Source organism: Rhipicephalus sanguineus, chromosome 11 (assembly GCF_013339695.2).
Source record: "Rhipicephalus sanguineus isolate Rsan-2018 chromosome 11, BIME_Rsan_1.4, whole genome shotgun sequence".
Taxonomy (NCBI): Eukaryota; Metazoa; Arthropoda; class Arachnida; order Ixodida; family Ixodidae; genus Rhipicephalus; species Rhipicephalus sanguineus.
The window spans coordinates 40,722,542-40,747,887 of record NC_051186.1 but is presented as its reverse complement, the minus strand read 5'-3'; the positions used below and the strand labels follow the sequence as shown (position 1 = coordinate 40,747,887).

At 46.8% G+C, this 25,346-nt stretch overlaps 2 protein-coding genes across 2 annotated transcripts in view; both read left to right on the top strand.

Annotated features, from left to right (window-relative positions):
• The window catches only part of LOC119374684 (uncharacterized), a 37,166-nt gene extending 18,256 nt beyond the window's left edge, over positions 1 to 18,910 (top strand). The window contains exons 15-21 of the mRNA XM_037644857.2: positions 632 to 904; positions 2,170 to 2,306; positions 4,163 to 4,559; positions 5,270 to 5,338; positions 9,268 to 9,843; positions 16,767 to 17,075; positions 18,638 to 18,910. Of these exons, the coding sequence (XP_037500785.1) occupies positions 632 to 904; positions 2,170 to 2,306; positions 4,163 to 4,559; positions 5,270 to 5,338; positions 9,268 to 9,843; positions 16,767 to 17,075; positions 18,638 to 18,694 (1,818 nt within the window). The 3' untranslated portion in view covers positions 18,695 to 18,910. The remainder of the gene's footprint in view (positions 1 to 631; positions 905 to 2,169; positions 2,307 to 4,162; positions 4,560 to 5,269; positions 5,339 to 9,267; positions 9,844 to 16,766; positions 17,076 to 18,637) is intronic.
• Positions 18,911 to 19,224: 314 nt separating this feature from the next.
• On the top strand, positions 19,225 to 23,603 carry LOC119374974 (uncharacterized). The gene is made up of 6 exons (XM_037645173.2): positions 19,225 to 19,230; positions 19,910 to 20,067; positions 20,455 to 20,602; positions 21,480 to 21,667; positions 22,468 to 22,608; positions 23,455 to 23,603. The coding sequence occupies exons 1-6, from the start codon at positions 19,225 to 19,227 to the stop codon at positions 23,480 to 23,482; spliced, it is 669 nt and encodes a 222-aa protein (XP_037501101.1). The 3' UTR covers positions 23,483 to 23,603.
• The last annotated feature ends 1,743 nt before the right edge of the window (positions 23,604 to 25,346 follow it).

Here is a 25,346-nt window from a genome sequence, read left to right as displayed (position 1 = left end):
TTCAAGTCCGGAGTTCCAAATCTGCCTCGTAGATGTCGATATATAAGGACATCTGACATTTTTGATGCTAAAAAGGCAGCTTTGCCGCAATACGAGAGTGTAATGAGGTGAAGCATATTGAAAATCTAGGGACCACTTCCAAACGGACGTTGACTGTCTCTTGGCTAAGTTCGACCGTAACGGACCTTGAAAGGCACCTTTGCCGCAATACGGGGGTGTGAGGAGGTGAAGCATATTGAAAATCTAGGGACCACTTCCAATCAGACGTTGTCTCTTGCCTAAGTTCGACCGTAACGGAGCTTGAAAGGCAGCTTTGCCGCAATACGAGAGTGTAATGAGGTGAAGCATATTGAAAATCTGAAGGGGTCACTTTCAACCGGACGTTGACTGCATTTGTCTTTGGGAAGTTCGAATAGTTCGAATAGTAAAATTTCAGTGCAAATCGAATCGAATAGCAAACACTATTCGAAAAATATTCGAAATTTCGAATATTCGCACACCCCTATTTATAACATCTTCGACTTGTCATATCAGAGCTCCATAGTAGTCATGATTATGGTTATTATTATCTTATCTGTGTGGGTTGCGTTCTTTCCTATTAATTTCTCGACCTGTATTCGTCTCTCTTCAGTGGATCAGAGAAATGTTGAAGTCTCAGAGGGCAACTCTGGACGGCCTGGAGAAGAAGGGACAAGACGTTGCGGCTTTGCGCAAACAGCACGAAGCGATGGAAAAAGAAGCCAGCAAACTGAGCCAGAACCTCGAGGGTGCCTTTGGGGCAGCCGGCGCTTACGACAACTCCTTGGACGCGGTGGAGTCCTTCCTAACCCAAGCCGAGGACTGTCTGCAACGCTACCTCAACTGCTGCCCCGAGCTGTACGCCAGCTACTTGCCAGCGCTTGAGGTGAGTGCTCTACTGCTGTGGTGTGTTCCCATCGTGCAATGCTAGCTTAAGAATTCATCTTCAACTTCAAACAGTACACACACACAAAGACACTAAAAAGAACTGAAGATACAAGCACTGTGTTGTCAGTTCTTCTTTGTGCCTTCATGTGTGTGTGCTGATTCGAGATGAAGCTGTGCCAACTAGCCCAAATTGCTACGCTGCTCAAGCTTAAGAATCTCCGAGTTCGGGGTTAGACACACTTGAAAGAAGCCGACTATTGCATGCAGGTAGGTACCGTCAGCTGTTACTGAAGTGGCTGAACATCAAAGTGACTAAATTTGATTCTGGGGTCTAACATGCAAAAGTTGCAATTCCCCCACCTTAGTGGAGGACTTCAGATTAGTTTCGACCATCTGTGTTTGTAAACAGACATTTCTAGAAAATGTCAGTCTACTTCTCTTTGAATGCGCATCAAGACATAAAACTGTCATTTCAGTTAAAAAATGTGTAACATTTAGCATCGGCTTTTCGTTTGTTGTGCCAAGTTGGTTCTTTGGTGAAACCAGTAGTCTGAGAGTGAGCTGTTGGTGTGATGTGCAAGGTTAGATGAACAGGCATGTTGGTAACATTGCATCTTTGTTTATCAGTACAATGACTGGCACAAGTAGCGAAGAAAGCGACAGGCAAAAGTGTTCAATCCCCCTGTTCCTTATGTCACTTCCTCTGTTGCTTGTCATGCTGCGAATTCCAAAGATGCTTGTGTAGTAGCTGTATTGTGGATCAAATCAGGGACGTAGCCAGAAATATGGAGGGTTCACTCACCCTTCATGTATTTTTGTGCATATTGTATGTGCATGTGTATATATGTATGTGCATGTGTATGTATGTATGTGCATGTGTATGTATACACATGTATGTGCATGTGTATGTATACACATGTATGTGCATGTGTATGTGTATATATACACGTGTATGTGCATGTGTATATATACACATGCACATACACGTGTATACATACATATTTTGCATGTGTATATATATATACACATGCAAAAATAGAAAGATTTTGGGGGTTGGGGGTTGAACCAACCAAACCCTCACCATCTTGGCTACGCCAATGGATCAAGTGTTCACTGTCCAGTAAAGTTCTGTTAGAGACATGCAAAATATTTCTGCTTGGCTGGGTTCTTTCCAAACCCCTGCCACATATCTCTTTAAAACGATACAGCTTACAATGCATGCTCCTCTCTCATTTGCCTCTCCTTTTTGGTTTGCCTTTCCAGGCTTTGGGACAGACACTGGAAAAACAAGAGAGACCACTGCTGGGCAGTCTGGAAGCTGCTCAGGCAGACCTGACAGATGGCCAGGGACGCAAGCCCGAGAAGACTTCGCTGGAGCGTGTTCGGCAACTGCGGGACAGGCAAGTGTAGTATCATAATTGTCGTGGTACAAGTCGGGACACATTCGCGTGGGGTCATAAGTTTTACTTCCCACTTGATGAGATTGCTCATGGCTATTTGCGGGGACAGTGTCACAAACAATCCTCACTGCCATCCAGGAAGCCCCTGTATCGTTGAATAAGCACACCCGATGACACACACATTTCTAAAATATTCCGAAGTGCCTCAAAAAAATGTTTGCGTGTCTATTCGAAAAATTTACTGCATATACAGTAGAACCCCGCTGTTACGTTCCTCACTGCTGCGTTTTCCCGGCTGTTACGTCGTTTTCCGCCGGTCCCGGCATAGATCCCATAGGATACAATGTATTGGGAACCCCGCTGTTACGTCGTAACTGTTGGACCGTTCCCGTATGATACGTCGCGAAGTGCGCTCGGAGCCGACCGAGTGACTACCAAAGAGAGCCGCCATGGTGCATTTTCACGCAGCTTGGCCTCGTTTGACCGTAATATTAGCCGCATGAGAGGCGCAAGCAACAGAATCTTTCAATTGATGCAAACAAAAGCATGGCCTTCGAGATTCAAATTGCAAAGATGGCGTCTATGACGTAACTGCTCGCGAAAGCAAGGCCTTCGAGATTGGCATTTACTATTGACAAAAGCATAGCCTTTGAGACTAGTATTGCACAAACATGGCGTGTATGATGTAATTGCTTGCGAAAGCAAGGCCTTCGAGATTGGCATTCACTTCTGCCATCGCGTTGGCGTAGACTCATCATCATCGTTATTTGTCGGAGAGCGGGAGGAGTTCGAGCTGGTTGGAGCTCGCACGGTCGTGCGTGCAGTTCGCGGTCGGACTCGCCGCGCCGGTCGTGATTGCGTGTGCTTAGTTCTTTCATGCCTACAGCTGTTGGTGTTAAAAAAATCACATACGTTGATTACATTTCTGTGGATGAGGCCGTCCTAAGCTCCGCGTTTCTATCCATCGACTAGATCGCGGCTGAGCGCGCCAATTTTCGTGCTGCTCGTAAGAATTGAAATAAAATTCTGTACCACTAAATATTTTGCCGTTTTTCCTGTTTTTCGGCTCTTACGTTTCCCGTCTCTTACGTTTATTTCCTACGGTCCCTTCAAAAACGTATCAGCGGGGTTCTATTGTAATGGCCTAATACAGCGTTACATAGTAATTTACAGCCTGCTGAATAAGGCAGTTATTTCCATTTCAGTACCTAGCACACAGCACAAGACAAGGACCAGGCGAAAAAAAAAAACGAGAGCAAGCGCTAACTTCCAACACACTTCTGTTGAAAGTCTGTTGGAAGTTAGTGCTTGTCCTCGCCGGTTTTCACCTGGTCTTTGCCTTGTGCTGTGCGCTAGATGCTGAAATCAAATACCAACATGTCCAGACCTACATTATTTCAAGGCACTTATGTCAGCAGGCAATCATATGTGCTGCGGTGTTCCATGTAGACACTGGCAATTATCAGCAAAGTATCAGAGAAGAAATATCAATCACTGTAAAGGGAACGTTGAGCAAAGTTCAAGCCATTACCTAGTGAAATGTGGAAACACCACGAATAGTAAGTCGGTCACTGCTGTGGAAAGAAGTGACCAATTCACGTTTAAGTCACAGTGCACACAAAAGACGCGGACATGTTGAAGTTGACAAACAAGTGATGTGTCCACGTCTTCTATGTGCACTGTGATTTCAACACGAATAGTCATCAACCTACCAAGCTTTCAGTCCTACCGCAAATGAGTAACTCATTTCTGCTGATTTTTATGACAAGTGGGCCCAAGCTTCTCAGTACCCAGGACTGATATGGAGAAGAAGACATTAACGTAGTCATATATTTCTCTCTTTCTTTCTCTAAAAGGTGGCACCAACTCAAGGACAAGACATCTCAGCTGCACAGGGACATGCTTCAGCTGCATTCCCTCTGGCTACGGTGGCTGACGGCGGAGGAGAAGCTCATCAACTTGGCGCTGAAGGCAGCCCACGAAGAAGACAACGGCGGAGGAACAGAGTTGAGCTATGCCCAGGCGGCAGCTCGAGCGGATGTTCGCTCTGCTCTGAGAGATCTAACCTCCGCAGACGTCTCCAGCCAACTCCTTGATGCGTCACCGCTGAAAGCACGCATCAACGCCCTCCAAGCGTCCGCCCCGGCGCTCGTGGAGCCGCGGTCGGTGCCGCATCGCCACTGCGACTGGTCCGCCTTGGGCTTCGCTGCACACCCGGCGAAACTCGAGCAGGATCTCAAACAACTGGAGAAGGTGAGACGCAAATTATTTTGTGAATTCCGATAGAAATATCACTGGATTTGAGTAAAAACAACACATAGGAAAAGGATGTAAGAAAGAAACGTGCGCAATGTTCAGTCCCTTTACGTTGTTTGTACTGAAGTCATGAACCAAGCAACCTTCTACAATATTGCTGCTTTTATTCGTGATAAACTTTTCTAGTAAATAACCTTACCAAATAGACATCAGTCCTGCTTTTTATTGAATCGGGGAACTGCGAAGCAATTATAAATACCGTAGCAAGCAGGAATAGCTCCTGTAGCATTGCACATTGGAATTGCATAGATGACCATAGAAGTGTGGGAAAAGACGAACTCGAAACTCACACTGATAACTTGCAGCGCACAACAGCAGGATCCACAAAGAGAGATGCACACATACATACAGTGCTGTGTGTATATTCCAGCCTTGGTATATCCACTTCATGTGGTGGAATTACTACTTTTTTTTTTCTAGAACCGCTTTTGTTTAACCTCCAACAAAGTTGGACGTACACATAAATACAGTGCTTTGTGCACACACGCACATTTATCTCTGTCGTATTGTTGTAGTACTGCAAGTTATTGATTATCAAGCGACTTGTCTGACAGTGTAGTCTTGTGAACAGAGCGGAAACGAATACATGCTAAAGCCTTCTAAGTTCTAGAGACGGTCAACAAATAGCATGGCATGAAAATGTGCAGGTGCTCCCGAGAGAACCCGAAAGCGACTGGAGCATTGAGAAGCTGCAAAACCTTTGTGCTAAGCTTGAGGTAAGTGACGTTTCACTTGTTTATATGCACTATGCCCTTGGCGCCTCCCCTCCATTTGTCACAGCACATCTTGTCGTATTCACTCATAAAACCAACTTTATTTTTTGCTGTGAGCTAACATATACCAACCTTGGTATATACACATCATGTGTTGGAATTATTACGTTTTTTATGCAACTGCTTTTGTTTAGCATCCAACGAAAAGTACACGTTTGAACACTTCTCCACTTAGCCACCAAAGATACAACACCGTGCACAGAATATATGACTATAGCATTAATTGCTATATGACATTGCATATATGACATGTAGCGAGAGAGGGTAGACGTGAGAGACGGCAGCCAACGTGGCCGTGTCGTTCTCGCTACTTTATTCGAAGGCCCTAGTACAAGCAGAGCGGCAGCGGCTGCCGGCGTCCAGCCCCCAGGAGAGCACATTCTACTGCTTGCGCCTCGAGCTCTGAGCATCAGCTGCACGAGAGGCGTGGCGCGTAAGTGGTAAAAAGGATGATGATGATCGTGAGGGATGACGATGCCGCTACAGATTGCTCTCCCCCGCAGAAATGAAGCCAAAATGAAAAAAAAAAAAAACGATGGGGGCGTATATGCAAGGCTTGTGACGCGAGACACATGTCCGTGGGCAGTCTAGGTCGTCAACGGTAAAGGACTATCGGGAACCATTAGGTCTCTGGCGGGCGGCTCTGGGAGAAGCGCAGCGGGCAGAGAACTGGGCGAAAGTACGCTGGGGTTGTGCCCAGGCGGGTCCCACGACGACTTGATGGTGCCTTTCGGTAGCGCACCGGGTGGCGCGAGTCAGCGCGGCTGGCAGAGGTGCGTACAGATGGAGTTGAGGGCGGGTGCACAAGGGCCGGTGCGAGCGATGTGCGCGAAACAATGCGAAATGGCACAGTGAAGCCACGACGAGCAACCATCGACGAGTAGCTGCTCCGATGGGTCTTTCCTGTGTGGGCACAGCGCTGACGCGGATGTCGGTATGTGGACATTGTGACCTGAGCGGTGTCCAACTGGTCGACTTGGCCGCTTACGTGGGTAGTGGGGGGGTAGTGGTGAAGACGTCGGTGGCGGCGCAACGCCGACCTCGCCTTTGCATTGCGGCGGACGTGCTGGCACAAGTATACAAGTCGACGGACGTGGGAACGTCGTGGTTGCAGAACCATGCCACGCACAATGTGAGTAGTGATTAGGTGTACGGCACAGGGTAGGTAAGCACGTCGGGCAGCGGTAGAAGACGCTTTCACCATGTTGAAGGGCATGCCTGCATTCAAGGTACACCGCTGCTGGTTCTCGACCCCCGTTAAGAACTCCGGAGGAGGGATGTCATGGAACACCGCAGGCGGAGGCTCTGCCAGAGGTTCCGACAGCGCGCCTGTGCCCACGCCTGTGCCCGGCACACGAGGGCTGGTGCGTAGGTCGGCGTGTTGGATGTCTGCCTTTGCGGCAGGCGTGGCACGTGCGGGCTGCTCTGCCATTGGCGAACCAGGCAATTCATCCTCAGGCACTTCCGTCATCGTAGCAGAGTCTCGCAAGTTCGGCCGGTGTTGGTTCGGTGCTCGAACTTCAGCTGCGGTGGACTGCGAGGTCAATGCTGGTCGCTGCTGGCAAGATGCACATAGTGTCGAGGTTGTTGAAACGTGGTGATGGTCGATGGACGAGGACGGCGAATCCGCCACAATTGGGGAGCGAATAGCGGACGGTGCGATGTCCGTGTCCGACTCCAGGGCGTGCTGCAAGGTAGCGGTCGTGGAGTCGGATGGCTCCGCGCTGTCGCGAGCCGTCGAGGTTGGAGAAGACGTGCGGGTGGCGGGCATGCCTGATGGACCGTCGGCCAAGGGTGGCGAAGGAATGCACCTCGTGGCGGACTGGTCGAAGGCAGCAGCAACGTTCGGAACCTCGTCGGGTGGGTGGTCGGGCGCAGGAACTGCTGCGCTAGTGGCCGGACGAGAGCGAGAAAGAGACATGGCCGGGGAAGGTAGCTCGCAGTCATGGGAGGGCTGCGGGTCGGGTGGTACCGCTCGCGTTGCCGGAGGGGAAACCTGGAACTCATGAGTCCCCGGTAGCGGGCGGTACGTCTCGCCGTAGCGGGCCAGCACCGCAGCACAGAGGTCGTCATATGGCTGCGGGCTGGAGGACGACGCGGAGGACAGATGACGCAGCTCACGGGAGCGCGTCAAGCAGGATGTCGTGCATTAGTGGCTGTGCGGTGACGCCATTCACCGCGAGGCAGGCGTCGAGCTGCATAAACCACGCTCGGGGGTAGGCCGGGTGAAACGGCGCAACTGGAGGGCAGAGTCGCGGAAGCATGGCAGGGGCCGCTCGGCGAAGGGCGTGTTCTCCGGGTCACCAATTGTAGCGAGAGAGAGAAACGAGACGCAGCCAACGTGTCCGTGCCGAAGTCTCGCCACTTTATTCGAAGGCCCTAGTACAAGCAGAGCGGCAGCGGCTGCCGGCGTCCAGCCCCCAGGAGCGTGAGCACGTTCTACCGCTCGCGCCTCGAGCTCTGAGCATCAGCTGCATGAGAGGCGCGGCGCGTAAGTGGTAAAAAGGATGATGATGATCGTGAGGGATGACGATGCCGCTACACATATATAAATACTATATGACATTGCATTAATTAAAGACTTGTTGTTGTACAAATAACATAAAAACTGGCAGCTGGGTGGGTTGGTAATGATTCATACTAGATGCACGTACAACACGAGGATGAAGAAAGAAATAGACAATACAAATAACCAAGAATTGAGAATTGTGCTTGCCTGAGCTCGTTGGTTGCACATAGCGAAGAGGATTCCAGCATACTAATTGGACGAGGACAGAAAGATAAACGACACACCACCGGACTGACAACTACTATAAATATGAAAAACCTTTCAATACACATTCTGTTGCTAATCCGGCAGTGGGTCGTCTGTCTTTCTGTCCTTGTCCAAGTATTTGGTTCCCAAGTTGTCTGTTTTGTCACCACTGGATGACGTCTAGGAGGATGTTGTGTGCGTTATTATAAGGTAATAAACTTCCTGAAATAAGCTAGTAGTTGAGGGTTTGGGCTGTGTCAGTGTCATCTTTTTCCTCCTAAAGCTTCATGTCGTATGTGAATCTAGTATGAAGTACAGGTAATCGAATTGTCTTTATTCGGCACCATGCCCTAAGCACCTGAACCACAACGCAAAAATTTCAGTGGTACAAAGGCACCCAAGAAAATCGTGGCATGAGTATGCAAGCTTTCTAGGGATCGCAGGGCAAGACCACCGTCACTGTGCACATTAGCACACACTTTGCAGACTGACCACCTTCAGCATTATTCGCATAGGCATGCGCAGAGGGGGTGGCCACCCCCCTAATCATCTAATGGGAGCACCAAATCTGCCCCATACCTCTACTCATTCAGACCTGTTCCGTCATTGTTTAAAGTGCAAGGTTATGGTCATGCAGGTTTTTGATGAATGGCGGCTGAGGACACCTGGTGTCTAGCAAGAAATGTTTACTCCCCACCTTTACCTCCTGAAAGCCAGGGACCAAAGGCAGGCCGTTTTAGAAAGCACATCATCTCTTCATTTTCATTTTTGCGTCCGTTGTGAAGCTTGTTTTGTTACCATCTTGACCAACAGGGATTGGGGAGGGGAGACAAGGGTACAGGCTTAGGCTTGTTGGAAATCCATTACAGTAGACTTACGACGCGCAGACACAACGACAAGGAAGAAGACGACAGCACAGTGCGTCTTCTTCTTTCTTGTCGTTGTGTCCTCGTGCTGCGATCAAGTCTACTGTAATGGGGGGGGGGGGGGTGCTGGGTTGACTCTTTACCCCCTCCCCCGCGTTACTGAGAATCCTGTGCAAGCCTACGATTATTCATACCCACTACCCTCTGAGGGTGTTTCACTCACAAGTGTCTCACAATCCCCTGCGGTGCAGAAGCTGTCCCGCGACGTGATTCCACTGGGCGTCAACCTTCACTGCATCCGGACAGACAACTCTGACGACCTGCTCCGCCGGTGGAGGATCCTCTGCCACCGGCTCATCATCATCTGGGGCAGTGCCCGAAGACTCCTCCTCCAGAAGGCACCCCTAGAAGACAGCTGCACAGACCTGCTCCGGCTCAGCCAGAGGTCACGCCAGACGCTCACCAGTCCGACGGGCCCTCCCTTCCGCGACCCGGCGACCTGCAGGCAGCACCTCGAAGACGTTGGCAACTTGCAACTCCGGCTGGCAACGTTTAAGCCGATGCTCACAGCACTGCGACAGCGCCGATCCACACGAGAACATGCCGAGTCTTGCGACCAGCTCGACTGGGCCATGGACAGGATGGCACAGTCGGCGAGGGCAAGGGCCGGAGAAGCCTGGCTCTGGCTGAGGCCGTGGATCACATTCTGGACCTCGCTGGATGTTGTCAACGGGCAGCTCTCAGCGCTGGAGCAGTCGGAAGTTGTGCAGCTATCGGCACTGCCCGTGCTGGACCTGCGCTTCATCTCAGTACTGTTCCAGCATGAGGTAAGTTGGAGTTTGCATCGTATTGCAAAGCCACATAAATTTTATTGCGAGTTCACGATAAATGGCAGCGCACATCGGGTTAAGACACATACACGAAACACGCAAAAGGACGACACTAGCGCTGAAGTTACTTTTGAAGGTACTATTGCAAGTTACTTTTTTAGGGCTGTTTGAATGGTCAGTTCTAGAGATGGGCGAATATTCGGGCGTTTTGAATATTCGAATGAATATTAAAGTATTCGAATTTGCTTCGATACGAATTTATATTATTCGAAGTATTCGAAATGAAATAAATATGTTTGACCGCACATAACCCCCTGTAAAGGTGGTTTCACTGCAGCGTCGGGTTGCTGTGCCATGAAACTACCCATCCAGAGGAAATCTGCACTGCCGCGAAGCCACATTTCAAGGTTAAGTGTACATATATTTTTAAGTTTAAAAGCGTATTATATGGGCTTATATGTGCTAAGTATAGTCATTTTTAAATTTTAACGTATTGCACCACTTATAACTTGCACCCTACTGCTATTCAAATCTTGATACTATTCAAGGCTGCTTCCACTTCATTTCAAACCAAAAAGGTGACATTCACTCATACCTAGTTCCAATCCTTAAAAATATTGTGCAAGGGTCATGACAAAAATGCTCATTTTTCTGAATAATATGCGGTAAATACTATTCGAACTATTCGACCAAATCACTATTCGCTTCGGATTCGCTTAGAACCTCAAATTCACTATTCACCCATCCCTAGTCAGTTCCAGTTAAACATGTACCTAATTAACTGTTTAATTGTGACAAGCTTACTTATCCAGTCAATATGTCAATTAAGTTTTATTTATTTATTCGCATGATGATACATGGAACTGTACCGAAACTAACGACTACACATGATCTCAAAATGTTACAAAGCCTGATAAAGTGCATGGCAACTAGCAGTACAGCACGAGTGTACCAATGCTACATGCAAAAAAAAAGGAAGAAAAAGAAACATTTACAGATTACACAGGAAAAGGAGGTACCTAAGTATCCCAATGTTAAGTGGTGGTAATTGTCAGATAAAGAAGTGGGTAATTATAGACTATGAAACACACTGCATGTACTATCGTGAGCAATATGAGTTCAAACGCGCGAGCGTGTGGCGAATAGCCTCAAAACCGAGATAGCATGATACGTGCATGGTTGCTGCGGAAACCGGAGGGGAAAGGAGGGGCGCTCTTCCGCTGACTGTTGGCACACCCGCTTCGCTAGCGTTGCTGCAAAACGGCAGCTGACTGCGTGCCATCGACCACTAGCAATGAGAACACAAAAGAAGATTGCACAAAAAATTATAATAAATAAAAGAGGCGTAGCAAAACGCTCAGCCAACACCACCTAGATATAATACAAGCATGGCCTGTGCATCACGGCAGGCTACATCACAGCCAATATCTCAGCAGCTACATAGCCTGATGGGTCATTGGATGTGGCTGTGCGCGTTGATGTGAATTCATATCACCGCTAGCGTTCACTGGCACGCTACTATAGCTAGTTTTTGCAGCAACGATATTGAGGCGGGAGTGTCAACATCTAGTGGAAGCGCGGCACCCTTTCCACTTTGTTTCCAATAGTGGCCGCTGCGAATCAGCCGATGTAGGGTTCGAGGCTATTCGCCACGCACTCGCGCGTTCTAGCTCATATTGCTCATGATAGTACAAACTTGTTCATCAGAAACCTTAACCTAATGAAATCTGCTTTATAACGAACTATTTTTCATTTGCCACTCCTGCTCCACTGAAAACTATGGGTTTTTTTTTCTTTCTTTTTTTTGTGAAGAAAATAAAGGCATACAAAGTCGCATGACATAGCACATTATAGTACAACCCTGGAAACAAAATGAAGTTTAAAACGCTGTTGGGGTCACATAACAATGTATGTCATTTTTCTTATGAATACTTAGTGTTTTGAGACCGTTAGTTTGCTGTTCGCATAAGGCTAGTTTATTTTGTATAAAAGGCTCGAGAAGGGTGCGAGCTAGAGAGTTCTGGTTGCATGGCGACAGCTCTGTCAACTCAGAGGACTCACTGTGTTAACTACCAGGACAGTACTGGATTATTGTACTTATTTGCAGCTTGCCTTGCTAAGGCACTATATTTTCAAGCTGATTGCATCGCTATGAGCAGAACATTACTGTGCACACGCACAGTGTTCATGCTGGCAGTGGCAAGCGTGCAGTGCAATCATCGCTCTGTTAACTATAAAAAGGAGTGATGACACATCTCTGAGGCTTAATTTGTTGCTTTGCAATAATCAAGACAACATTACACAGCTTGGATCTCTGTTGCAGTTGTTGAGTATGTACGACAAGTGCTGCGGCTGTGTGCCCATATTTTAGTTTAAATAGAAGATAATGTTCATTATATCTGTCTCAAGTCTTTTTACCAACTAGTTAATAAGCAATACAATGTGGATATGTCAAAGGCACTCTGTTGTATGCATATTTATTACCTCCAGAAAAAGGAATAATTTTACACTAACTGCCTCTCACACAGATGTTAAATGCTTCATGTATTGGATTCTTTTCGAGAGTTCCAAAGAGGTCAGCAGTCAGTGATCGATTTAATTATCCAACCTAACATTGACTCATGTGTTTCAAGACTAGAATGTCATGAAATTGTATAGTATGTTTCACTTTGTGTCTTTTTTTTTTATTGCATGCTGCGATTCGTACTGCTATATATTTATTACATTTTTCCAAATCCTGTAACTGTGCAGATTTCTTTTTGTAATGCAGCCATGTCCTGTGGCAATTGCAGTATCAATATTAATTAATTAATTAATAATGAAGGAGATGGTGCAAGCCCCTATAGATAATGGTTAGCACTGGTTTGTCTACATTGCTAAATATATATAGGATGCTCTTTTTTGTTTGTTTTTTATACAATACAAAACTTTAAAAATAGCTTGTCACAGATTGCATTATTGTAGTACCTCAGCTCAATTAATCAAAGCGGTAGATATTAATTGAACTAAATATCAAACAATTACCTACAACTTGCCTACTTTACAGTGCCATCCACACCGGGAAATGTTAGGTGAGCCTAATGAAATTGTGTTGAATAGGTTTCAGGTATTCACATACTCATGGTGTTACCGGGAGTCATTAAAAATTCGAGAGTACTTATACACAGCAACATATTGCAGCAGACAAATTGTTGTTAGAGAGCTTGCAAGGCGTATTCACTTGAGTGAAATCTGATGGTGATGACCATTTCAAGATATGCACCATCAGACTTAGTTTGCGGTCGTTTCTCCTGGTAACTTTTTAATCAAACAATCAGTTTTGTGCATTGTGCATTTAATCAGTTTTGTGCATTGAGACACAAAGAAGTGACTGGAATTTTCTGCAATTTCATCTCACACTTTGGGAATGAACATATCAAAGCTGCATGGCACGTGTTACCCTGAAAGTTCGTAAATTGTCTATTTATGATATATGCCATACAGTAATTAATCTATAAGGTAATTTATTAGTTAATTGTTCAATTGTGTATATGGATCTGTGGCGCGCGTAATGTCCGCCGCTAGGGGTATTTAATCTCAAGAACTACAATTACGCCTTATCTATAGCTGTCGGACAATTTTTTGAAAGTCCTATATTGTCTTTAAAAAGAACAAAAACGCCCGTATAACGAGTGAGGGATACACTCTCGGATACACGCACATCGACAGCGCAGAGTGGCTTTCACTAAGGAACTTTTTTTCTTTGTGATCCTTTTTTAAGAAAGTCATACTCGCGGCAAATGTTTTAAGCGTTGACGGCCGCTCCATGCGAGGCCTGCACGCAGTACCCGCAGCACAGTTGTGCTTTCGGTTGCGCCACGGCGTTCCTTCGTGAAAGCGCGAATTGAAAACCACGCGACGCGCGCAGTCGAGTAATGGCAACGCGCGGGAGCGTCTCCAAACCCATCTTGATTTCGCTGTTATCGCGTCTGGGCCGCAAGTGGGTAAGATCCTTTCCATGTGTGTGTGGCTTGCCGCCGAAGGGCGCGCGTGCTATCGACTTACTTTTACGCGCTTATCTTTCAATGGTGAAGGGCCCCCGCTTCCGTGCGCGCACTCATCTCCTCTTGAACACAGAAGTTTTTTTGTTGTCTCTTCGGCGTCGTCGTGTTCTTGCACGTTTGGTTTGCGGAGCCCAACTGAAGCGAAATCTAACGCTGACGTGAAGAGGTGAGCTTTGTGCAGCGCAACAGTGACACAACAGACGAAATGCAAAGAAACATCGCCGTGTTCCGTCCGTTTATTTGCCTCTTGTCTGTGTTTGTCGCGCTTTAGCCAGAATGGAACTTTATGTGCGTTGCTTTGCGCATTCGTCGAGCCGAAAGATAACTTGAACGATGCCGCGATCGTGCAGAGTAGGGGCGTGCGTTTTACTGACAACTGAGTGAAAAAGAGGAGCACGACAGGTGCGGTAACTAAAGTTTACTTGAATTGAAACATTCTCGTGCCGTGATCCATATTTTACCCCGCCCTTGTCTGTTATAGCGCTGTGGAATAGAGGAAGACTCGCCAAAGTATCTTTCCTAGTCCGAGTACGGTACAAAATGCGGTCGACCAGCGGGCTGTAGCAGGGTAGCCTGTCGATCATGTGCCGTACTTGATCCCAAGTTTCGTTTTCGTCTGATGCACGGAACTATACGCGTACTTTCGGCCGGCTAGGGTTCCCGTGTGTTATTCATTCGTCTCACGGCATGCTCTGCTAATCTTGGCGAGCGCGTGCGATTCATTTAGAGCGCGAGCGTCGTGTGCTGCATCGCGAACGTGCAAATATGCACTCACCTGCGTGAGATTTTTGGTGGCTGCATATGCGTTCCTCTGAAACACGCAAGACGCTGACCGGCGTTCATTTTGAGTTCGTAGTATCGCGCGTGATGTTTGTGTTATCGACAGCGCGATCGACTTGAATTTTGCCAGTACAGACCTTTTCTCTTTTTTTGCTTTTTTTACGCGAAGGTCTTCCTCTTTTTCCTTCACCGCTAGGTTGCAAGACGGTGGGAAGCTTGAGGCAAAGTACCACCGCGTTCGCAGGGGCGGAATTTATTGCGTTCGAGTGTCAAATGCGCTGCTCATGGCTAGAAAAAACAAACGGTGTTTTGTCGTCGTGCAATGTGACGTGTTTCATGCAACGAACGCAATTTCCGAGACATATGTTGTGACCATATATGCATACTGCATATAACTGCGACGAACGCCTGGTGTTTGGGGGCGGTGCTAAAACATGGCGGCGCATTGCAGACACGCACTGGGGGACGCCATTCTTGATGAGGACTGAGGATCCGAGTGGCGGGGGAGGGGGGGGGGGCGTTTTATCGCCAAATTCAATCGGGATGCACCAGCAAGCAAATTGAGCGAGTGGAAGGTATTCATTCAGATGGCGAGCGCGCGACAGTCTTCCTGTGCGCAACCCGCCACATGATCAAAACGGCAATCGTTGCGTTCTGATTGATGAAGGTTTGCCCATCCACCTATTTTTGCACCAACGTATTCTAAGTAAGACGTTTCTTTTGTTACGCGTACACATAAATTAGACAGAATAAAGAGCAGAGTTTGAATGTTTATTGCCTAAACGTACCATTCTACAGTAAAAACACAACTTGAATATTTTACGCTACTGCTGCTACCGCCATCCTCATACGCCGTGCAAGCGTAGAAAAACAAAATGAGCAGCATGCAGATCGTACCTTCGTCCGCCGGGATCCAAAAGAATTTAGGCCGGTGTGGCGTGAAGAATTTCGACACACTCAGCACAGTACGATTTGTGATGGCGGCGTGAATCCATTCATGCGTCTGTTTCGCTGAAGCTTGCAAGGGTTTCGCCAGTTTCGCTAAAACAAACCTTACGGTGGTAAAAAGCAGCCTTTGGGACACCGTAGGCCATAGCATACATGGGCGCAGGACAAGAAATGCCCTTTTTTCGCCGTGAGAGATAGAATGGCGCAGTTCCCGTTTTCTACTCCGGGTGCCGCTCGTATTTTTGCAATCTCGAACTGCAACCTTTAGGTTCACTTGCGTATTAAAAACTCCGGAATTAAGAAGTAACCTGGTAATAAATATAAAATGGAACAACAACGTTCTGCATACTTATCCTGTACGATGTTCTGTTTCTGTACTAATATCTGAAATATCTGAAACCGCGAAGTTTCATCCCGCTGGTCATACTTTCAGTTGAGCTAAATTTTGAAGGCAATCATGCTGGACCTCTTCCACGGAAATTTAGTAACGGGGTGCAGCGAATGCTTTCAAGTACCGTATTTACTCACGTAATTCCCACTGTCTGATCTGATGTTAGCTAAGAGATGGTTAGTCTTGGGCGTAGCTATTGGCAAATCATGGCTAATGCAAGCTGGTGTTCCCAAATGTCGGGTGTCAATTGTTACAACAGCAATATCGTCATGATTCAGTCTCAATCCAACGAGTGTGTCGTTTGCCAATCTTTATTTTGTACCTTGATTCGCACCTCTTGAATATTGTTTGCGATAACAGACGACTTGTTCAGTTAGGTTTGATAATGTTCCCAGTTATCGTACAGCTTTATCTTACACTTCATGTGGTTATTGTACAAGGCAAAGAATTCAGGACAGGAAATAGTGTCAACGCTCTTTCCTGTCGAACTCTTCGCCCTGCGCTGTGTCGTAACCCTTTTACGTACAGGTGTGCATAAATAAGTGCGCCACTATTGTTTGTCAAAATTTACAGTGCTCAAACGGTTTAAATGTAGCGGAAGCAACAACACAGGCATGTGGTGTTCCTTCTGGTACGTCCTGTCTCTTTAAGCACTGTAAATTTTAACAAAAATGTATTACCAACTAACCCAACTATCAGTAGTGCCCGTACTTCTAAGCATATGCCATGCGCTCATTCTAAGTTTTTCTTATCTCCAGCGGCTGGCCAAGCAATTGGAAGAAGCTAGACGTCACTGGGAAGCCCTGCACAGCCATGAAGAGCACCTGGTTCGCGTTGCACCGGCCGGACCGTGGCTGGACGAAGTCATGAAACAGTCGCGCGAGTCGCTCCGTCGCCTTGAGGCACTTGAAGCGAGAGCGAGAGACCTTGCGAGTTGGTGCTCTAACTGGGACGCACTAAAGCAAGAACTGCACAATCTCGACGTGAACATGGCCGACGTGCTGCAGGGGGTCCAGGCAGCCGCTTCAAGTTCGCACCAGCCCCGCTTGCAGGAACCGGTGTCCAAGGTATGCACCAAAGCATGATTTAACCTCGGGGATCATCTTCCATGTTACCTTAATGGCTAGGCATTGCACTGCCAAACACAAGGCCATGGGTTAAATTCCCAGCGAGGTAGCTGCATTTACATGAAAGTGAAATGGTAAAGGCCCGTGTGTTTAGATTAAGGTGCTCGCCATATCATAAAAATTATTTCAGAATCCCCCATTCCACATGCCTTATACTATATTGGTTCGTGCATGTAAAATTGTGGAATTATATTTGTAACCTCAGGATCTCATTTACCCTCAGAAGCGTACCTGTAACAAATTTTCTTCGTAGCTTCACGTTGTTCGTGTGTGAATGCCAATTTCTTTTTTCTGTAAAGCTCACCAAGTTCATTTGCCAATCACTCATATGTAGGTTTGCATTTGCAACATCTATAGCCTTTTTTTATAATTATTGTGAGACGTATGTGTGGAGACGTTGGTACCTCGGTCTTGTGTAGATTCATGAGGCATGCCTATGTCTTCACAGTGCGGAATGAATGTCGTTTCTTGCCTTTTAGTAAAAAGAAATGATGAAATTATGTATGCACTTCCTGCAATGATGTCAGATGAATGAATGTCAAGTTTCTAAGCAGTAGAAGCGAGGGTTGCTGGCATATGTCTAGATTTTACCTTCTCAGCATCTCTCAGATTGGCCTTCCAGGATAGATTTGCCAGCATTGTTTTTTACTGAGGAGGTGGCTTTCTTGTTGTGGCCTCACCTCCGGACATTGCGTACCGCTGACATATCCCGATGAAATGAGCGAGCATTCTCAGTACTTCTTTCAAGCATGTTTTCAAAGTCTGACGTGAAGTGCAGTGTGAAATTTAAGCTTAAAGAAGCCAGTGGATAAGCTAGCAGAGAAGCTACTTATACCAAGCTACCTCACTGATAAAATATTGCTTAGGACATAGCAGAAATAGATGAAGGTGTATCGTAAAGACAACTCTGTCCCTTAATAGCACTGCCAAGCATTAAAGACGAGGGAGGCAGCGCAGAGGAGCGAGGCTCCTTGAAACCACGTGGTCTGTGCCGCCAAAGCCGATATCGCGCGTGCTTGAAAACTGCGCGTCAGTTTGGTAATGTTGGGTGTGCACCTCGAACACCGTAGTGTTTTCATCGCTCAGCCAACCATGGAAGCAAACCTGCGCGCTCGTTTGGAACGAATGACAGCTGAGATCGGTTTTGGCCCATACTCCGATACACCGCCTCGTAAGACGGCACTGGCAGACGGCCCCGAAGCGCCGCCATTACCGGACGCCAGCATTGTTATCGGAGACATGCTGCGCCCGTGCCTCGGTCGGTCGTGAGAGTGCCGACGATGCAGTTCTCAGCTGACGAGGCAACATTCGAACGGCTGCCACTCTCAACGGCAACCGGCGATGGTCAAAAGCACAGAAATATTCACGTTTTCGGCACTGCGCATGGCGAAGAAAACGGAACCACGCAACTACGAGCAGACGAGCTGTCGGTGAGACCGGCGCAGTACCAATATTTCTACCTGCCAGTGAACAGTTCCTTGAATGTCAAAACTCTCCTGCAGGAACGGTTGGATCAGCTGAACCAAGCTGTAGGACGTATCAAGCAAGTGCCTGGATAAGGTGACATCGGACTGCGTCGCCACGGAAGCAGAGGCTGTGAAGAGTCACATAGAGCACACCAGCAAGGCTGTCAGGGCGTTGTCGGAATGCGGAAGGTTCTCTCCGGACCAAAGGGAACGAGCGAAGAAATGTGTGGAACAGTTCGCCAGTTGCTGCGAGGAGCTGGACAGGAGGAAGAAACGGGACGACGAGAAGGCTACGTCAAAACCAAGTGGTGACGCTGCTGAACACCTAAAACAACAGAACGAGGTGAGCTGATTTGGGCTGCTCTTGCGTCTCGCTGTAACTTTGGCCAACGGGAACACTGGGATTAGAACACTTGGCAGAAGAGAACCTCTGAATGTACTGCTGTTGCAACTTGCTTGACAAAAAAAAACTTACACAGATGGCATCAGAGTAGCCATTTTTGTGCAAGGTTTCCGTTTCACTTAAAGCAAGCCATATTTCTGTTGAAGCAGTACTACGTAACCTTACAACAAAAATGTATTCATTTAATAAAAAAATGAAGAAATCATCTTGGTAACTTACCATGAGGGTGCATAAGAACATAGTCACATGGGCATCTTGAGAGAGGGCATCCAACACGCATGCACATTTTTTTCACCCAGCCGCTCACTAGAAACTCTTTATTCGTCATATTGGAAACCACCATATAGACACAATTCACATGCTCCAGTACGTCATTAATACCACCTACAACCTACAGCATGACATATCATAAGATACTGATAAATTTGGATACCTAGGATGCCGATCTCGTTGATAAAGGGAAATTGTGGGTTTATATGCATACTTGTTTTTATTCTTACTTATAATGCAAACACTCCTAAAATATGCCATTCTTATTCTGCTTTTGCCAGTAGTGCGAGTACTTTTGTATGCATTCTGAAGGCAACCTACCATTATTAATTAGCAACTAGCCCAAGTACAGGTTCTCCTTGAAAGAGACCATCTTGTACTATCCTGAGTTTTCAATCTTAGCACAATAGAAAGTTGGGCGAATTGGTTTTTGCTCGAAACTTGAAAAAGCGCGAAAAAGATGACTACACAGAATAGAAAAAGACCGGGCGACATGCTACTAGCAACTCAAAGTTGCTACTTGAGTTGCTAGTAGCGTGTCCTCTTGTGTTTTTCTATGCCATGTAGCCATCTTTTTCGTGCCTTTTGACGTCATTTCCAAGTTCGTGTTTTCACGAGTTTTGTGCTTCTGGCAGGAATCGCAGAGGCACAAGGACGACTGCGATGGGCTGCTGCGTTATGGCGCGTCCATTGGAACTTTGCTCCTGGATGAGGACATCAGGAAGGCGTTGGACAGCCAGCTCGCTGCCGTCAAGGAGTCGTGCAACAAGACTGAAGGAAACCTGCAGCAAAGGTGAGTCAAGCCTAAACTGCGTGGACTTGTGTCAACGTTAATCAGATGCAGTAATGCCATGATTATGCACGCTTAGTGTTCTTAAAGATGAATTCGTGCAACAAAAGTGTTATTTTATTGCAAAATGTCATGTTTTTTTTTGTTCTTTTTCTACAATAGCACGATATAGATAATGAGAGCTTCGTGGTTTTAAAAATGCATATCTGCATGTCTTGTGGTTTAGCGGGAAAGATCAATGCAGATCAACAGAAGACAGTGCTGTGTCCTCTGTTGTCTACAACCACAATAAGCCGTCCCTGTTTCAGAGCGCATTCTTACTTGAAAGTTTTGGGCTTCTAGTAGGCATAATTCTGCAAGCACTCAAGTGTGTCACATTTCACTTTACAGCGCATTGAGGCTGAACGGCGTGGCCGGCTTGCAGCAGGAGTTCGACGTGAGATTGGAAGAATTTCTCCTCTGGCTCGACGACATGGAAGCGTATCTTGCCTCCACCATCGTACCAGCGGAAGCGCAGCGGGAATTGAAGTTGCTGGACGTAAGTGCAATATAATTTCATTGGCACACATTTATGCGATCCACAGGATCGGAAAGGAGTGTGACGTTTTACCGAATAAGCGAAAAAACTGTGGTGCACCTACCACGTCAGCAAATTATTGTTTCGGCAGTTAGGTACACTGCTTTGCATAGAACATTCTCTTTGAGGCAAACGCTAAGGATTCCTAGAACTTTGTTCATCTTAGGAAAAGTTCATTATTACAAAAATGCAATGCATCTTTGAGAGGTTAAACAAAAACTCGCTAAATAATTAGGCCTAAACGTGTCTGAAGTGAATTTGACTGGGTTTTCTAGCGTTATGAGACAGGCATTGTTATTTCTTCACATTGGGCGTTGAGTGAGATTAGAAAACTTTCTTCTATGGCTTGATAACATGGAAGTGCGATAGCACGGGTTGTGAGGGAGTGCTAGCAGTCTTGATTTTCAGTGTAAGACCGGAATAGCCTGCAACGGTTGTTTCAAGGGGCCTTTTCAGTTTAAAATTACCTTCTTGTCCCAAGCGTTTGTTTAGTTTCAGTGGTAATGAAGTGTGCCTTCAGCCACGTATATTTCTTTTTTCTTTTTTACATCAGGGGCTTCTGTACTGTATTTGGTGTTGCACTGTTATCTCGAGATAATCTGCTTCCTTTTGAACAATTGTTGTTGCCATTGTTGTTTAGCTAATGAAAGCTGTAGCCACCGCAGAAATAGTTAGCTTTGGCTCAACAGAAGGGAAAGAAAAAATATCCACAAACAAAATCGGCATTAGAAAGTTTGTTGCAGACAACAGCAGTGCTGCGCTTGAAGCAGGCATTGCTCTCGAGTCGACCTTGCAAGCCCTGTTACGACATCTTTCGGTTTTCTCTCTGCACTCGCAGGATAAGAAGCAAGACGTGTCTGAACACGGCGAACCGCTGAAGCAGCTACAGACCAGTCTCGGCGATTTGCTCAGCACTACCATGACCTCGTACCTAGTGAAGATCAGTGACAAGGCTAAGGAACAGCTGGCAGATGCCGAGAGGCGCTGGCAGGCCTTGGCACCACTGATCGAGGAACGCCGAAACAGGTGCGTAAATGAGTCTTTCACGTATAAAGGTGAACATCTTCAACAGAAATCTGTCAAGGGCAGCACATGACTGTTACTGCTTGAGGACACTGTCACACTATGAAAGCGGACGGGATGTTTGATTTCATAATGTCATGTGGTCTGTTGAGCTTCCTGGTGTACCCGACAAAATTTCTGCAAATCTAGGTCACATTTGTGGAGAGATCAAATTATTAGCTGTAAGCAAGTTTTCAAATGTTTTATTGAAGCAGCAGATAGCAGTGAAGATGTTTGTCTATAATCCCTATTTACAGCTTGTAAGATCACTTTCCTGAACTGTTTCTGTATGCTGTCCAAGATGACTCAGATGTCTGTTGACCATGTAAACAGGTTAACGAAACTGTAAACATCACGCACGTTGCCTGCTTTTGTGTGATGTAGCAATTTCACAATACATGTAGCATGTAGCAATTTCACAATACATGCACAGAGAAGCAAGAGACCTATTATCTGCACGCACGTGACTGGTGTATTTCTGGTCATCATAACATTTATTTCACAACAGCACCCTATCACCGAAATACTGTCTTATCTGAGAAACAAACCGAAATGCTTATCACTCCTCTTATCAAAACGCCATGGAGAGCGAAGCCTTTGTGTCTAGCGACAAGAACGTTTCGTGATATGCACTCGTAAGTGTCCAATTGACTCGTCCCGACAGACGCGCTGGCAATCGGCCAGCAGCCCTGGTCAGCCCTTATATATGCGCTTTTCTCCCCGATGTGCGTCGGCCAGGCTCATCCCTTGTCTTGTCTCTGCAGATTAAGTGCTGCGAATGTCTTGTGGGAGGAAGTGAAGCAGTTGGCTGGTAGGCTCGCCAACGTGCGGACCGCAGAGGAGACCCTTGGCCGCACCTTTGGCGGCGACCTGGAAAGCCTTTGCAAACTGTTGAAGCATTGGAGGTAAGGACCCTGTTGAGCTTATTCATTAATGGCCATTGCGATTTTGGTTGTTTATACGGCGAAGCTGTCTCGTCTTCTTTGTGTCATCGTCGTCATCGCAGTAGTAGTAGTTGTAGGTCTCACGCAGATCATGTGACCGGAGTGGGGAATGAATAAGAAAGGAATAAATTGAAATGATAATGATGATGCTAAATGGTGATGATGCTGCTGCTAAATTAAGTCAAGTTTAGTTGAGTCAAATAACTCACGGCGCGAAACTGGCCGAACTTTTCTTTTTTACCCTGATCTGCACCAGCATTACATTGAATGATGAATTCTCATTGATGGGCCTTGACAGTCTACTCAAGTTAATATGTTGTTTATGGCCTAGGCACTTTTCACCACGAGTGCACTTTCAGGTGTCAAAGATAAGTAGCTAGGCTTTAAACGCTCCTTAACTCGGTAGTTCCATCTGGACCTAACGCACAGTACTTCCCAAATGAACGCCAGAACTGAACTAGTTCATCAGAACAACTATCAGAGCAGGTTATTTATTGTGTTCTGACACTTCCCAGCATTTTGCTTCTGTGGGATGGAAGGCTTGGTCTTTCATTTAGCAATAATATCTGACCACCCTGAATGTGATGTCAGTAATTGTACAAAAAAGCATATCGAAGCATGAGGGCATCGCTTAATCGTGTCCAGCTTGCGTTTGATGCTAAATGTGGGTTGAAATAAGGCAAATGTAACCATCTGTAAACGTCTGTAGCTTCTGAAACATTCAGCGCCACCTTCTCAGTTTTAGACAACTGCCATTCGCTCTTCATGTCGACATTTTACATGTTTCGCATGCTTTTACACACACAGCGCCTGCTGCCTGAAGTGCAAGAAATAGAAGTCCCACTGATCAACGTTTGCCGCCGGTACGAGAGCCTGATCCAGGACTGTCCGGTGGACGAGGGCCTCGGCACTTACATCGACCAGTTGCGCTACGACTGGCCTCGCGAGGAGGCACTCGGTGCGGGAATCCCTGGAACGCTACCGCGAGCGACGCACGACCTGGGAGCAGTGGACGCACTGCGGGAGCAACTCATGTCTATGGCTGACCGAGAAGGACTTGATGCTCAGCAGGCTTGAGAGGGTACACTCACGGAGGAGGACGACCCGAGGTACGTCTTGTTACTCATGTAAGGAAGTTCACCAAAGAATCAGGATGGTTTGGTGTGCATACTGTAGGCTTCTCAACTCCTGACCGTAACTTACCACTGTCAGTAAGGCAGAAAGTACACAACCACTGCTTTTTGCCAGTCATAATGTGTGGCGCAGAAACCTGGAGAATAAGAAAGGAACTCGAAACGAAGCTAAGGATCACACAGCAGCAGTGGAACGAAAAATGGCAGGCGTAACTCTAAGAGATAGGAAGATAGCTGAGTGGATCAGAGAACAACTGGGTTGGCCGATGTACTAGTATGATATTAAAAGGAAAAAATGCTCCTTGGCAGGCTAGATTATGAGAAGGATGGAGAATAGATGGTCAGTTAGAATGTCAGAATGGATACCACGAGATGGGAAGCGTGGATGGGGACAGCCAAGGTAGGTGGAGCGACTGAAACTAAGAAATTCGGAGGTGCGAAACATGAATCTGATCGTGCAGGACAGGGTGTTTTGGAGGTCATTGGAGAAGCCTTCTTGCTGCAGGGGCAAAGACAGGGTGATGGCGGTGATGATGATTGAAGGCATTGTTACTTTCGACAAACTCTTCACGAACCACGCGCTGCATTGCAGGCGCTGCGGCAGGAGCTCCTTCAAGGCAGCACCCAGTTCACCGAGCTGAGAGCTGCTGGCTCGGAGGTCGAGCGGTTCGGCCTCCTGCTGGCAGGGCATCGCCACGGGCCCGGCACTGGGAGAGCTGCACCTCTACTGGCAGGACCTGTGCCAGCGCGCGGGCGCGCCTGGTTGGAACCGAGGTCGCCGGACGAGGTCGGTGAATCCGGAAACCCCAGCAGTTACTTCAGTACAATGTCGTGTCACTATTGCTTTGATCCTATGTTGGCCCAATAACACGGCGAAGAATTAAAGACGGGGAAAAGTGTGACTTGCAACTCCTGCGAGCGATGCTCTTCCCTGGGTTGCATTGTCACGATTCTGGTCAAGAATGAAGCAACCCGTCCCAACAACATGTTTTGTTTAGTAGTGCAATGTACTACATGGACGCAATCAACTTTGTTCTATTTTGGTGCAAAGGTACTAGCTAAGCACATGATGTAGAACCACAAGTTTGAACATGCTGGCCCTTCATTGTACTGTGCAGGCCTAGTATTAATGCAACGTTTGCCACACACTACAAGCACTTTCTGGAGAGACTCCAAGGGAGTTTGCTGTCAAAACGAGAAATGGCCTGCGTGCGGGTGGCTTTTGAGATATGCTGGATTTTGTTTAATTCTTATTGCCCTGTCAAACTTTGAGTCCGTGTCAACATTTAATTGGCAGTCCTCTAACATCCCTTCCACGTGGAACACTTGCAAAGCACAACGTACCACATGTTGTATTTATGCGTTCTCATTTTTGTTATTCCAAGCTTTTCAAAGAGCAGACCCTTTCACTTCAGACATTCCTTTTATTTCTGATTATAGTTGCGCGCTCGTTTGAAATATAGCAGCAAATCTCTGCTTAGAGTGCTTCAAAACTTGTTTCCTCTGAGCTGCTACTTTCGCAGAGCAAATTCTTTAATGTCCCCTAATGTGGCTTGTTTGCAGGAC

Coding starts and splice junctions, on each gene's coding strand:
- LOC119374974 (XM_037645173.2), top strand. Junction 20,068..20,454: donor GAAGGAAACCTGCAGCAAAG/GTGAGTCAAGCC, acceptor TTCACTTTACAG/CGCATTGAGGCTGAACGGCG. Junction 20,603..21,479: donor GGGAATTGAAGTTGCTGGAC/GTAAGTGCAATA, acceptor CTGCACTCGCAG/GATAAGAAGCAAGACGTGTC.